General features: G+C 44.3%; 1 protein-coding gene across 6 annotated transcripts in view; it reads left to right on the top strand.

Moving 5' to 3' along the window:
• LOC132395413 (neurocalcin-delta) overlaps positions 1-15,708 on the top strand; it is a 327,388-nt gene extending 311,680 nt beyond the window's left edge. For all 6 annotated transcript variants that reach the window (XM_059971963.1, XM_059971973.1, XM_059971982.1 and 3 more), the window contains 2 exons: positions 545-650; positions 8,278-15,708. In XM_059971963.1, coding sequence (XP_059827946.1) covers positions 545-650; positions 8,278-8,375 — 204 coding nt within the window. In that variant the 3' untranslated portion in view covers positions 8,376-15,708. The remainder of the gene's footprint in view (positions 1-544; positions 651-8,277) is intronic.
• Positions 15,709-15,974: the final 266 nt, after the last annotated feature.

Below are 15,974 nucleotides of genomic sequence, written 5' to 3'. Positions count from 1 at the left end.
CAAGAGAATGTGGTTGAGAGAGATGATAAATCAGCCATGATAGAGCAGGCTCGATAGGCTGAATGACCTAATTCTGTTCCTATGTCTTATGGTCTTATGGTATAACTGGACCTCTCCTTTTTACAGAAACTGCCTGGGTTGAAGATTATATTTAATTATTTCTGCTACTCTGCCAATTGACAGTTTGTCCATAAACTTGGTAACTCATAAATGATCTTTGCATTAGAGTGTTTCAAGCTTGGAGATAGTGTAGTGTATTCGTATGAGAATTCATTGTGTGTTTATGGTAGCTGTAGATTTTGTTATAATATAATAATAAAAGAACATAAGATGATTTAAAGACTTGTGAACTGCATCTGTCTAAGACAACTATAACATTGTAGTAGAAGATTGATCATATTGTTTTGTGAGCCTCAGGGGGAAAAAAAAAGTATACGACCAATTTTTGCTTCCTTATCTAAGTTTACAAAAATCAAGACTGTATTTAAAACTCTACTTGTTATTTTGATGCAGAACCACTTGATACACCTTTCCTTTTATATAGGCAATCTATAAAATGGTCTCTTCAGTGATGAGGATGCCAGAGGATGAGTCTACACCCGAGAAAAGGACAGAAAAGATTTTCAGACAGATGGACACCAACCGTGATGGTAGGTCAATAAATTCCTTTGAGCACTAAGTACCTCCATCCTTACTGCCTTCATGTAATGGCCAATTTATAATATTCACTCAAGTACTGAATCAAAAATGTATAGGTTCCAACTTTCAGAATATTTAATACTGTAACTTTATACTGGAGATTGTAACTAATAGAGGGTAATACAGCTATATTCTGCATTTGAATAGAAACACTGCTAGTTGACAACTATATCACATTGTCTCTTGTCTTGTTTTCCTCATAGTGTTTATACCTTATAATAGTATTTTATGAAAAGCTTCTTGGAAGGATAGTTGTATTTAAGTAAAGTGCAACATATGTTGAATGGCAGCTTTGTTACCAACATGTTCAGTTCAAGAGTAGTAAGTATACAGTGTTAGCTGAGTCTTTTCTTTCATAGGTGTTGATCAAGTTGTTCTGTATTTTATTGTTAGCTCACATTTTAATTTTGACATAACCTGCCTTCACACCCCGTCTACCTGTGTCAACACTTTCAGTGGTACTGTGAACTTGTACCCCTGGGGTCTGTCTGTTTTACAGCACTCCCCTGACATTAACTGAGCCTTCCTTCCCAAAATGCATCACTCCAAATTTGTTGAAGTTAAATTCCATATGGATAACTTAAAATTACAAATTAAAACTTTCTGTGCTGTGAAGGCCTTTTATATTGCTCTGAGTTGAAAGAATGTCATGTTAAATATATGCTTTTTATCCCAATTTTATCAGATGACACTGACTCATTCTGTGACATTTATTGCAGCTAGATTACCCATTGATACTTCCTGCATAAGCCAATACCCAAATCATTTTCTTATTCCCTCCAGTTTCTGTAGAGGGCAGTGCTGCAAAACTCTTACAGTGGCAGACTAAGTACTGTAACTGTTTTCATTTACAGATCTTTGAGGAATGGCAGGCTAGACAGTCCTGGGGGAAAGTTAAATATTTCTATATAGTCTTCCATTGTACTCTTTCAAGGAACTTACTAACTGAAGAAGCAATCAGAATGGAGAAAATGTAAGGAGAGTTCTCCAATTTTCTTCTGAAAGTGTTTTGTGTGTTTTCTTCTCTGTTAGCTTCACTTCCATTTCACTGCAATATTTTATCTCTGGAATCATCCTAATGATTACTTCATTACTTTAAAGAAGCATCACATTCTTCCAAAACTATGGTTCCAGAATTAGACACCAGAGAGCTGAACATATGTTTAATATAACTTGAACATGTTCCCAACTCTTGTTTCAACCTTTCTTTTTCTCTTCCTTGTTTTAAAAACTAAGTTGCAAATGGTAGAACTGACAGTTCCTGGGGAAGACTGGTTTGAATTTGAATGGAAGAAAGCCAAATACCAGGAGCTGGTAGAGCAGTGCCAGAGACAGGTGGGGGGCATGATGCAAGCCAGGAGTGTAGAGGTTTTGCTGGCTGCTCACCGTACAGAACCTACTCTCTCCTTGGCATTACGGGAGCTGCAAAGAGAAGAGCCATCAGGACCAACACAAGGCTGCCGAGGGAGCCTCCAGATGGCTATAGATCAAGAGGTGTGACCCATGGATCAGTGCTGCTGGGACACAAGACAGGGTCTGATCAATCTTGGCCGGGTTGGCTGGGTGACGGTGTCTGATCTTGAACGGCCCAAAACACCCAATGACCCCAGATTACGTCATTGATGATGTGCCCCAGCTCATCCTAGATTACGTCAATGATGATGTATCTCAGCACCAAAATATATCTCTGTGGCGACCCACTTCCCAGCACACTCGAACCGGCTCACAAATCGGCGCGCGCTGGCATTGAGGCCGGTCCCAAAAAGGGCGCCAAGTCTGCTTCACCAGCAAGGGGAAAAGCCCGCGCATGGGACGGGACTGTGAATACGTGCCCCCTACAGCATTCCTGCCCGGGGAGGGTGGGATCAGAAAGGCTTTAAAGCGAGGCCGCGAAGTTCGAATAAATCTCTTTTGCAACTGCAGCTCATTGACTACGTGTCGTTATTTCAGCGCCGTGTGTAGCACACCACTACAATTGGTAACCCCAACAGCCCAAATGATATTTGGGCCGAAGATGAACGACGCCGCATCTGTTCATGCAGTTTCATTAAAACTGCCAAGCTTCTGGACGCTGCGACCTCACCTATGGTTCCAGCAAGCAGAAGCCCAATTCCACATTCGGCAGATAACCTCAGAGGACACATGTTACTACTACGTGGTGAGCTCCCTCGACCAGGAAACTGCGGCCCAGGTTGAGGAGTTCATACGGTCTCCCCCAGCGGACGGCAAATACACAGAATTCAAAGCCCTGCTCATAAGGACTTTCGGACTCTCACGGCGCGAGCGAGCTGCCCGCTTGCTGCACCTGGATGGTTTGGGGGACAGGCCACCGTCGGCTTTGATGAACGAGATGCTCTCCCTGGCCGGAGGTCACAAGCCCTGCCTCATGTTTGAGCAGGCATTCCTGGAGCAGCTGCCCGAAGACATACTCGTGCTGCTGTCCGATGCGGATTTCAGTGACCCCCGGAAGGTGGCAGCCTGGGCGGACTTGCTGTGGAACGCCAAGAAAGAGAGTGGGGCATCGGTCGCACAGATCACCAGGCCACGCTCCCAGCAACAGACCAGACTAGGCCTGGCAGCAGAGCCCACTAGCCCCAGAGGGAGGGGTGAGGAGACCAACGAACAGTGGTGCTTCTACCACCAGCGGTGGGGCGCAGAAGCCCACTGCTGTAGCCCGCCCTGCAAGTTCCTGGGAAAGGCCAGGGCCAGCCGCTGCTGATGGTTCCAGTGGCTGGCCATTGGGATAGCCTCCTGTATGTGTGGGACAAGCAGTCGGGACGCCACTTTTTGGTTGACACTGGAGCCGAGATCAGCATTTTACCTCCGACGAGTTACGACACCCACAACAGGGCACCGGGTCCCACCCTGAGGGCTGTGAACGGCAGCACAGCAAGGACCTACGGCACCTGTACGGTGCAGCTGCAGTTTGGCTCCAGCCAGTTCACGTGGGACTTCACACTGGCCGCTGTAGCCCAACCACTCCTGGGCATGGATTTTTTGCTGGCTCACAGCCTACTGGTCGACCTTTCAAGGAAGAGACTGGTCCACGCCGAGACCTTTCAAACGTTCTCCCTGGGTGAAGCCCAGTTGCCAGCCCCTCACCTCGACTCCATCACCCTGTCCGACAACGGCTTCACCGAGTCCTGGCGGATTTCCCATCAGTTCACGGCAGCCATGCCCAGACATGGCGTACAGCACCACATCCCGACCCAGGGACCATCCCTCCACGCCCGTGCTCGAAGGCTTCCCCTGGACAAGCTCCGACTGGCGAAGGAGGAGTTCGAGGATGGAGGAATTGGGGATCATCCGGCGGTCCGACAGCACATGGGCCTCCCCCCTGCACATGGTGCCCAAAGCGACGGGAGGCTGGAGACCATGTGGCGACTACCACAGGCTGAAAGAGGCTACAACACCGGACCGCTACCCTGTGCCACACATACAGGATTTTGCAGCAAACCTGCACGGCGCACGGATCTTCTCCAAGGTAGACTTCATCCGAGGGTACCATCAAATCCCGATGCATCCGGACGACGTCCCCAAAACAGCTCTCATCACCCTGTTTGGCCTTTTCGAGTTCCTCTGCATGCCGTTCAGCCTGAAGAATGCTGCACAGACGTTCCAGCGGTTAATGGACGTGGTGGGACGCGACCTGGACTTCACTTTCATCTATTTGGACGACATCCTCATAGCCAGTTGTAGTCGTCAGGAGCATCTGTCACACCTCCGTCAACTCTACACCCGACTGAATGAATACGGCCTGACAATCAACCCGGCCAAATGCCAGTTCGGGCTCAACACCATCGACTTCCTGGGCCATAGGATTTCTAAAGACGGGGCAACCCCTCTGCCCACTAAGGTAGACGCAGTTCGCCATTTCCCCCGACACACCACAATCAAAGGCCTTCAGGAATTCGTGGGTATGGTAAATTTCTACCACCGCTTCCTCCCTTCAGCTGCCCAAATCATGTGCCCCTGTTCACCCTGATGTCGGGTAAGGGCAAGGACATTACCTGGGACAAGGAGTCCACCACCGCTTTCATTAAAATAAAAGAAGCCTTGGCAAATGCCGCGATGCTAGTGCATCCCAGAATGGACGTCCCTACTGCCCTCACAGTGGACGCATCTAACATGGCAGTCAGTGGGGTGCTGGAACAACTCATTGAGGGTTGCAGGCAACCCCTGGCATTTTTCAGCAAACACCTGCGACCACCCGAGCTCAAATACAGTGCTTTCGACCAGGAACTGTTGGCGCTCTACCTGGCAATCTGGCATTTCAGGTACTTCTTGGAAGGTAGGCCCTTCACCACGTTCACGGACCACAAACTGCTTACCTTTGCGTTCACAAGGTGTCCAATCCCTGGTCGTCCCACCAGCAGCGACACCTGTCCTACATCTCTGAATACACAACGGATGTCCGGCATGTCTCGGGAAAGGACAATGTTGTGGCGGATGCGCTCTCTCGCCCTAACATTCATGCCCTTTCCCAAGGGGTAGACAATGAAGCTTTGGCGGAGGCGCAGCAGGCAGACAAGGAGATCCCGAGTTATATAACCGCAGTCTCCGGTTTACAGCTCCAGGATCTCCCTGTAGGCCCAGGTGAGAGGACCCTACTCTGTGACGTCACCACCGGCCAACCCCGCCCCATCGTCCCGGCAGCCTGGCGGCGCCGTGTTTTCAACTCCATTCATAACATAGCGCACCCCTCCATCAGGACAACCATCCGGATGGTCTCCCACAGGTTTGTTTAGCACAGACTCAGCAAGCAGGTCAGTGCATGGGCCAAAACGTGCATGCACTGCCAGACGGCCAAGGTGCAGCGGCACACCAAAGCTCTGCCGCAGCAGTTCCACCCCACCCACCGGCATTTCCACCACATTTATGTGGATATCGTGGGCCCCCTGCTGGTGTCGCGCGGAGCGCGGCACCTCATGATTATCGTGGACTGGTTCACCAGATGGCCAGAGGCGATCCCGCTCACCGACACCACCTCCAAATCTTGCGCCCGGGCACTGATTGCCACCTGGGTATCTCGCTTTGGTGTACCGGCCCACATTACCTCCGACAGAGGCGCCCAGTTCACCTCCAGCTGTGGCCAGCCTTTTGGGGACGCAGCTGCACCACACAACTGCCTACCACCCACAGTTGAACGGACTGGTGGAGCGTTTCCACCGTCACCTGAAGTCGGCTCTCATGGCCCGCCTCAAAGGGCCTAACTGGGTGGACGAGCTTCCCTGGGTCCTGCTCGGAATCCGCACAGTGCCCAAAGAAGATCTGCACACCTCGTCGGCCGAGTTGGTGTACGGCGCACCCCTGGTCGTCCCAGGGGAGTTCATACCAGCCCCAAGGGGGCAAGAGGAAGAACCCACAGCAGCCCTGGGCAGACTACGCGAGAGGCTTGGTAACCTGGCCCCCATACCCACTTCGCAGCATGGGCAGAACCCGACCTGCATACCCAAAGAACTGCAAAACTGTAAGTTCGTTTTTGTACGACGGGGCGGACATCGGGCACCGCTACAGTGGCCCTACGAGGGGCCGTTTACGGTGATCAGAAACAATGGCTCCACATTCGTGCTGGACGTTGGGGGGAGAGAGGAAGTTTTCACGGTGGACCGACTCAAACCAGCCCATGTGGACGTGGCGCAGCCGGTCGAGATTCCGGCACCTCGGCGCAGAGGCAGATCTTCCAAACAGGGTCCGGCCCAGACTGTGGACATTGGGGGGTGTATTGCCAGTTCTCGGGGGGGTGTTATGTGGTGACCCACTTCCCAGAACACTCGAACCGGCTCACAAATCGGCGCGCGCCGGTATTGAGGCCGGTCCCAAAGAGGGCGCCAAGTCTGCTTCACCAGCAAGGGGAAAAGCCCGTGCGCGGGACGGGACTGTGAATACGTGCCCACTACAGCATTCCCGCCCAGGGAGGGTGGGATCAGGAAGGCTTTAAAGCGAGGCCGCAAAGTTTGAATAAATCTCTTTTGCAACTGCAGCTCATCAACTACGTGTCGTTATTTCAGCGCCGCGTGTAGCACACCGCTACATCTCCTTTAAGCATTCTGGTGCAATTCCCAGTTTGGCCAGGTTGTTCCATTTGTTTTCCCCTTCCTTAAGAGGTATGATTGCACAAACTATCCGTTCACCTTGGTAATGATTTAGATTGTTATTGTGATCCACTCTGCAAGACAATTATTTTAACCAATCAATGCTGATCTAAGGTATCTTTGATTCAACAATTTTAAATAATATACTTGCCTGTAAATTTACAAAATTTATCTTTTCTCAGCAACAAAAGCCTGCCTGGGATGATTCAGAATCTATATATAAAATATTATTAGTTGATCTAAGGCTTTCATAATGTATTTAGTGCAAAAGTCATGCTCTACTAAAAGCGTGGCCTGGCTTACACAGTGACATTCAATGTATGGTAGACACTTTGACATCACTTACCAGAACATAAATTCTTTTGAGCCTAGGAGCAAGATACCAGAGATTTAGGCTTTCATAGTCTTTCAGGGAAGTCTTTATTTTAGAGGTTTTCTTAGTGTTCATTTAAACTCTTCATTTTCCACTCCCTTCCCCAAACTCTGCTTCCCACCCCTTCTCTGAACTGATCACTAATAGCCTGCGGCTAACACTACCCTTGTCTGAATGACTCGTATTTTCACCTCATCCCCTTCATTCCTTCATCCATTCTGTACCTTCCCTTAATATTTTTAGCCACTTCTCCCAGATTCCTCATTAATCAGATTGTTTTCCCTCACAATGCACAGAACTGCTCAAGGTCTGATGTATCATTGCACAGGATCTCGGGTCTCCTGTCTGACAGTGTTTTGCTCATAGGTATTTGCATGCAAAGCTGGCGGGGTCACCCTCACCCTGAAGGAGCAGTGTGTGATGTGCCTTTTAAGGCATCTTCTTATGTTCATCATTTTTCAAACGTCTAATAACACAGATAGCATTTCAATTTCTTCAAATCATGGAACACTCCTTTTGCTCTCAGGATGAGGCTTTTCATTCCAGAACTAAGGAGAGGCCCTCTTTCTTCAAAGAAAGGGGCTTCCCTTCCTCCACCATCAACACTACCCTCCAACCTGACGGCATGAACATCAATTTCTCCAACTTCCAGCGATGCCCCCCACTTCACCATTCCCCATTCTCAATTCCCTCTCTCACCTTACCTCCTTATCACCTCCCTCTGGTGCTCCTTCCCCTTTTCTTTCTTCCCTGGCCTTCTATCCTCTTCTATCAGATTCCCCCTTCTCCAGACCTTTATCTCTATCACCAATCAAGTTTCCAGCTCTTTACTTCACCCTTCCCCCTCTCCCAGATTCACCTAACACCCACTACCTTGTATTTCTTCCTCCCCCTTCTCACACCTTCTTACTCTGACTTCTCATCTTTTTTTCTCCAGTGTGTGACTCTTTTCCACAGATGCTGCCAGGCCTGCTGAGTCCCTCCAGCATTTTGTGTCTGTTGATTGGATTTGCAGCATCTGCAGATTTTCTTCCATAATCCTCACTCCTCTAGTCCATTTGATCAGATTTAGAATGCTCATGTTTAGATTTTTTTTTTGTTTTATTGTAGGAAAGCTATCCCTTGAAGAGTTCATCCGAGGTGCAAAAAGTGATCCTTCCATCGTCCGCCTCCTTCAGTGTGATCCTAGTACTGCGGGTCAATATTAATCCAAAAGTGAAGAAAACGACAGTGGGTGTGGCTGTGTTTCTGCTTCCTGCCATTGTGTCATTGGCAACTCAGTCACATCTTCATGGCCGCATCTGATATTGTTCAGCCTATTTGTTTTTTTTTATAATTCTCAATTTGTAACTGGCTGTTTATTTAAATGCTGTCTGAAGATATATTACACAGCGTTTTTGGCTGTGTGAAGGCATTGTTACTATACTTATATCTATATTAATCAAAAAACCTTAAGATTCTTTTTAAAATTGGAAATAGAAAAAGGCTTTAATTTTATTTCTGTTCATGAAGGCCTTGTGCCTCTTGGTTGCAGAGTTTAACAAGAACCAATATTTATGTATGTGGGGGATATATGTTCACCAATCAGTCAGGTGGATGTTTGTATCCTTTGAAAATGAATGATGCTGATATTCTCTGGTATATTGGTGTTAGTTAAACCCAATGTGGTTAAAATTGAGAGCTGATCTACCGTAAATAATCAGATTCAATTCCTATAGAGTGTAAAGTTGATTATGGGAGTCCCCATGAATTAGTGTTGGAATTGCCTTCTGCAAAACAAGTTGCAAAGTCATAGGCTGACAAATATTTAGTTTAGGAGATATAAAGGAAAACGAGCAGAGTTGCTTCTCATCCTATTTTATAGCACTCTCGCACAAGGTTGTCAGAGATTCACTGCCTTTGAAACAAAATCTTCAACTTTGGCAGAGACAAGAAACAGGACCGGTGGCAGCCACGGTTTACATATCTTGGTGTCCTTTTTTCCCATCAACTTATTGCAAATGATGGCCCGGGAGTTGAGAATGATTTCAGATGAAAGGAACAAGAGATAATTGGACAGGGCACTTAGGTGCAATTTGTTTGAAAATTCTGTCCTTATATTAAATTACCTTGTAATTTATAGTTTAAATAATTAACAATGTGAGTCAAATTTGGAAGTAGAGTTACAATAGTTGGAGCATAAGAGTACCAGTACATACTGAAGAGCTAAGCGTATCAAAACTGAGACACTACAGCATTGCCATTTGTGGGATGCCTAATTGTAATGAGACAAGCATATGGGTCCATTGCAATTATAGTCATAAGAATTGATAATAGCAACACGAGTGTACAAGAAGTGCATGTTGATTTTTTTTTTAAAAAGTACACTTTCTGGAGCACTTGCAGGTCTACAGGCCTTATTATAACAATTTAAATTGTAGTAAAATAATCACGTGTATCTTCGTTCTATAGAAATCTTTATTATTGTACCTTCTGACTCATTTGCCAGATGAAATTAAGCAGTTCACAATGTGTATAAATGTTTAATTGCCAAACAGTCTACTCACTGTTTCTCAAGAATCATTTATCTGCAGCATACGAAAATCAGTTTGTGGCACTGATCTACCCTGGTAATAGCTGCATATCCATATGCTTATCTGAGAGCTTTTGTCACCTCTGCCACGTGCCACTCCCACCTTCTTCCCCAATTCTCTCATCGAAGGAGACCATTTGATCGCAGCCAACTCTGATCAATCCCATTCTCCCACTTACTTCCCTGTAACCTGTTTTCTCTCACATGTCTATCAACTTCCCATGATTTTCCTACCACCAGGGACAATTCCTGGTTACTGGTTGGCCCCCCAACCTGCAAGTGTTTGGGATGTCAGAGGAAACTAGCACACTTGGGGAAACCCACGTGGTCATGGGGAGACTGTAGAAACTTCACAAGCAGTGTTTAAGGTCAGGATCCCTGGAGATATGAGGCAAGCCACTGTAACACCACGTCAATTCCTGCCTTTTGGATTAAGGATCTTTCTGCCTCTACCATCCTATGAGTGAAAATCATTCTCCTCATTCATCTCTACAAATTGTTATAAGCTTTTCCCCTGGTTACTGAGCTCTCTGCTAAGAGAGGACCGACAGTACCTCTCCACTCTAATGGGACCCTCATTGGAAGCAGATTTTTTTTTGGATCAGCAGAGTGGGAATTGAGATACGCATTAATGGAACGGGGGAACAATTTAAATGATGTCAATAGAGAAGAACTTCACATAATATCTAAAGTGGAAACTTTAACATTTTTTCTGCTCACTATCTCCTTCATCAAATAGCAGTAATGCTCAAGTTTTAAGTGTATTGGAAGAGTTAGTAATGTGGATTGCAAGATATGCATTACTCTGTTGATCCTTTAAGATCCATTCCAGTTGTGATGAGTAGCCATTATACAGAGTCTTAGAGCACAGTGACATCTAGTTTGTGCTGAACGGTGATAGAAAAATAAGCTGAGTAGTCGACAGGAGGTGGAAAGATTTAAGCTGGAAAAACATGTTCTGCAGGAAATTGGCGAATGGAATTAAATGCAGAAAAATGTGCAGCAGTATGTTTGGGAAGGTGCAACAAGGCGGGGAAATGCACAACTGGGAAGATACTGGTGCAACATAAGAACTTTGGAGTCCATCTGTACTGATAACAAACCAGCTTGAAGTGCTATAAAGGAAAATAGGCTGCTTTTCTTTATTAACTTAGTGTAGAACGTAAGGACAGATAGGTTTTGCTAGAAATGTATACAGTGCTAGCTAGATGACAGTTTGAAAGGTGCACAGAGCAGAGTGTTTTAATTTTTTTAAATTTTATTTAAGGAAATAGCATGATAACAGGCCCTTCTGGCCTAATAAGCCCATACTGACCAATCACACTCATATGACCAATTAACCTATTATCCCACGGCTTGGAGATGTGGAGGAAACCCATTCAGTCACGAGGAGAATGTACAAACAGCTGCAGGAACAGAACCTGGCACTGTAATAACATTACACTGACCACTACACACTCATATAAGGATGTTGCTAGGAGTGGAAACATTTGACTATGGTTAAATAGATTGGTTGGGATTACTTCCCTTGTATAAGAGGACATCAAAGGGAGACTTAATTAAGTGTAACATTGAGAGATTTAAATATAGTAAATAGTTGGAACTTTTTCACTTGAAAAATCAAAAACTAAATGCCATAGGTTTTAAATAATTGACAGAAGGGTTGGAGGAGTGAAGATAAAAATTTGTTTCCACCTAGGTGAGGTGGTAGAGGCAGAAATCAAAAGTACTTGGAAGTGAACTTGTTGAAATGCTGAAAGGTGGAATTAGGAAGGGTAGCCATTTTCCATCTGGCCCAGATCGGTGGCCTCTTGAGTCATAACATTTGAAGTCTGAAAAAGAACAGATTTCTACCTTAACAAGAATGCAAGAACTTGTGGTAAAAATGTGCAAAAAAAAATGTTGCTTCTTCCAGATTACAGTACTTAACTGATTTTCTAATGTTGGCTGCTCTGAATGACCCCCAAATTATCCTTGCATTTAATTCTGATATTGATTACTGCTTCACTGTTTTCATGATAAAAATAGTATTAGGTATCCATAGCTTCCTGGCAGCATCTATAAATTTCAGCTCTTTCAAAAAAAGACAACCATTCTTCTTATGCTTTCCTGCATAACTGCACCAATATCCAGTTATGATGCTTAATTTGTGCTTCCTTCACAGAATGGCATCTACCACTCAGGTCCTACTGATTCATTCACTGACCAGTATCTTTGATATATTGAATTCCTGCCTGCCTGGAATATATATTCTTAACAGGATATATATTTGATCTTTATTTTATTTACTTAGAGACCCATCCAGCCCAATGAGCCTGCACGAACTGTTTACAGCCACGTGGCCAGTTAACCTACTGATCTGTATATATCATTTTGGAATGTGGGAGGAAACCCACATGGTCACAGAGGTAACATACAAACTCCTTACAGCCAGTGGTGGCATTGAACCTGGGGTGCAGGTGCTGTAATAACCACGAACACGCCAATGGAACTAAGTGCAAACATGAGGAAGTCTGCAGCTGCTGGAAATCCAAACAAACTGCTCAGCTAGCACCCACAGAAGAGAATAAACTGCTGACATTTCGGGCCAAGTCTCTTCTTTAGGATTGAGAAGGAAAGGGGAGGGGGGAAGATGCCAGAATAAAACAGTGAAGGGAGAGGAAAGAGGCTAACTGGAAGGTGATAGGTGAAGCCAGGTGGGTGGGAAATGTAAAGGGCTGGAGAGGAAAGAATCTGATAGGAGAGGAGAGTGGACCAAGGGAGAAAGGGAGGGAGGAGGAGACTGAAGGGAAAGTGATATACAGGTGAGAAGAAGCAAAAAGAATGGGGAGTGGGGAATAGAAGGGAGGGGACTAATTATTTAATTATCATGAGACCATAAGAATGGTTTTTAAAAATTTTACCTTTAACTTTCTCTCCCATCAAGCAGTGGGGGAGGGAGCGCTGTATCTAAGTGGACACCTTTCACTTGACACCACAAAACGTACAGTGGGCAGGAAATGCATCTTTGTGCTGTGTGTTCTCAGTCCTTGCTGGGGTTGCCAAGATGAGTCAATGCAGCAATTAGAACAGACATTTATGCACAGAGATGTGACTGCTCATCCTTGTACTGTGGATCAGTGTACCAGATACACGAACGTCATTCCATGAAGTGAACAAGCTTAGCTGCAAGGCTTGAAAATGCTTTAATTTTCCCCTTCTGCCACATGATGGAAAAGGAAGTTAGATGTAAAATTAAAACAAAAAAAAAGATAATTCTTATCATAAGCAAGAGAAAATCTTGCTGCAGATGCTGGAAATCCAAGCAACACACACAAAATGCTGGAAGAACTCAGCAGGCCAGGCAGCGTCTATGGAAAGGAGTACAGTCAACATTTCGGATCGAGACCCTTCATCCAGATAATTCTTACCGTCTCATGTGGACTAAATAAACAATTTTTTAATCATGAGGTCTAATTATAAACTAAACAAAACAGCACAATAGCGTAGCGGTTAGTGCAATCGATTTACAGAGTTCAATATCCGCCACTGTAAAGAGTTTGTACGTTCTCCCCGATAATGTGTTAATTTCCTCCTGGTTTCCTTCCACATTCCAAAGAAGTACCAATTAGGATTAGTGAGTTGTAGGTATGCCATGTTTTTGCCTGAAGCTTGGTGATACTTGCTGGATGCACCCTAGCTGATCTGATTTCCCATGCTTCACTGTATGTTTCGATGTATGTGACAGATAAAGCAAGTTAATCTAAAAAACGCACACTAGAGATTGTTGTTGCTGCTGCAGTAGTTGTTATTACATCGCTGAGGCCGCATGCTGACCTAGTTCTGAAGCATTTTGCCCTGGTACTGTATTTGCACTGAAACTGCTGTTTAATTTCCATCCAAGTCTCCCCTTGGCAATCTTCATTTAATCCTATCAACCCATTTATTCATTCTTCTTGAGTAACTCCCAATGAAGGGTTTCGGCCCGAAATGTCATCACTAACTTCTCCCATAGACGCTGTCTGGCTGGGTTCTGCCAGCATTTTGTGTTTTTTATTCATTCTTCTTGTTCTGTTTTGTTTTTATTTTACAGTGAGTTCATTTTACCGTTCAACTTTAATGGCCAATTCTTACTGACCTTGAATAAGTTTCTTTTGAAATCCCTCTGAGAGGTAGTAAGGAGGAAATAGTTTGATGGTTCCAACTTATGATCTATTGACAAAAGGACGGATAATCGTCCCAGCCTGCTGTATTTTGACTGGGTTCGGGCTTTTATTGCCCATGTTGCTCTTTATGCTTTTAATCATCCAAGCAGCAATGGAAAATGCAACTTCCTGAAAAAATCTTTAACTATCTATAATTCCTTGCATCACAGGTAGATAAGATTGAAGAGAGAGCTTTTAGCACATTGGTCATCATAAAGGATTGGGATGTAATGTAGAAGATGTTGCTGAGGTTTAATTTGGAGTATTGTGTGTAGTTCTGGTCACCTAGTATCCGCAGGAAATACATCAATAAGATCGAAGGAGTACAGATTTGAGGATCAGAGTTCCAGGGAAAGGTTGAGTAGTTTAGAACTTTATTCCCTGGGGCGTAGGAGAATGAGGGGAGATTGATAGAGGTATACAAAGTTAAGAGGTATGTAGATAGGGTAAAAGCAAGCAGGCTTTTTCAATTGAGTTGGGTGAGACTAGAACTAAAGGTCATAGGTTAAGGGTGAAAGGTGAAATATTTAAGGAGAACCTGAAGGGAATCCACTTAACTCAGATCACTGTGTGAGTGTGGAATGCTGGCATTCAGGTTTGATTGCAACATTTAGGAGAAGTTTGGATAAGTACATGGATAGGAGGGTTTTGGAGGGATATGGTCCAAGTGCAGATTGATGGGACTAAGCAGAATAACAGTTTAGCATGGACTAGGTGGGCTGAAAGGCCTACGTCTGCGCTCTATGACTCTACTCTCCACTTGTTACTTATCAAAGCTCTTCCTTCTGTTATATGATACAATCAAACATTTTAAGAAACTGAATTTGAAATTAAGGGTAGAAATTAGTTTTTGTGGGAATATGTCAGTGTCCTCAACTCTTCCAAATGTGATATTTTAAATAACTTTAAACATGTTATACACAAAATGGTGTTTAGGTCAGAACGTGTTTGAAGATTTTTGTTTTTATTTCAGATCTTCAGCTTCCACTGCTTTCACTAATCTACCTCATTTCAGGCAATTACATGATGCTATTTACTTAGCCTTTATCCACCATAGATAAAATAATACAGTAGATTATTTCAAGCTGAATTCATTATCACTTTGGCGACATTTCAAATTAAGATATTGGATTCAAATTTTGGCCAAATCAAAATTAGCTTTGAAATCTCTCCAATGAAGTGAACCGGATAGGATTAATGTATTAATGTTTTTAAGCTTGTTTGAATGAATTAATTATGTTCTCTGAACCGAATGATTATCGTGTGTGTGTGTGTGTGTGTGTGTGTGTGTGTGTGTGTGTGTGTGTGTGCGTCTGTGTACAAGAAGATGTTAAAATACATGCTTTGAAAAAAATGTCAATATACTTTCACCGTGGATGACTTTAGCAACTAAGAAGCAACTCCTATTCAGATACCCAACAACGTTCAATTAGTTTTACTCGTAGGTCTTTCTGCATCCATATCTGTATGGCAGGTTGTTTCAGTTCTTGGATCATTTCTACTCACTGAACAATATCCTTTTCTACCACCCATAGAACAATACAGCATGAAAACAGGCCCTTTGGCCCAGATAGTGTGCCGACCTTTTAACTTACTCGAAGATCAATCTAATCCTTCCCTATCACGTAGCTGTCCGTTTTTCTTTTATCCATGTGCTATTCTAATCTTGCAGTAGATTAAAGGATGTGATTTCTCATGATCATATTTTCCCCTTGTCAAGTTGTCATTACCGGGAATTTACCACATGTTGCCACCATGAACCCAATACAACAAAATTTGCAAAAATGCTAAAAAAAAAAGGAAGACATATAGAGTGAGAGGATAGGTGGAGACTTTTTTCCAGGGTGTAAATGGATAATATCAGGGCATAATTGTAAGGTTTTTTGAAGAAGGTGTAGGGGATGTCATAAGTAAGTTTCTTTTTGAACACAGAGAGTGGTGAGTTTATGGTGATGGCAGAGGGATACATTAGGGATATTTAAGAAATTCTTAGATGGGCACATGGATGATAAAAAAATGTAAGGATATGTAGGAGTGGAGTATTAGATTGA

The sequence above is a fragment of the Hypanus sabinus genome, chromosome 1 (genome assembly GCF_030144855.1).
Source record: "Hypanus sabinus isolate sHypSab1 chromosome 1, sHypSab1.hap1, whole genome shotgun sequence".
In the NCBI taxonomy this organism is placed as follows: Eukaryota; Metazoa; Chordata; class Chondrichthyes; order Myliobatiformes; family Dasyatidae; genus Hypanus; species Hypanus sabinus.
The sequence above is the reverse complement of the archived record's forward strand: the minus strand, read 5'-3'. Positions and strand labels throughout refer to the sequence as shown.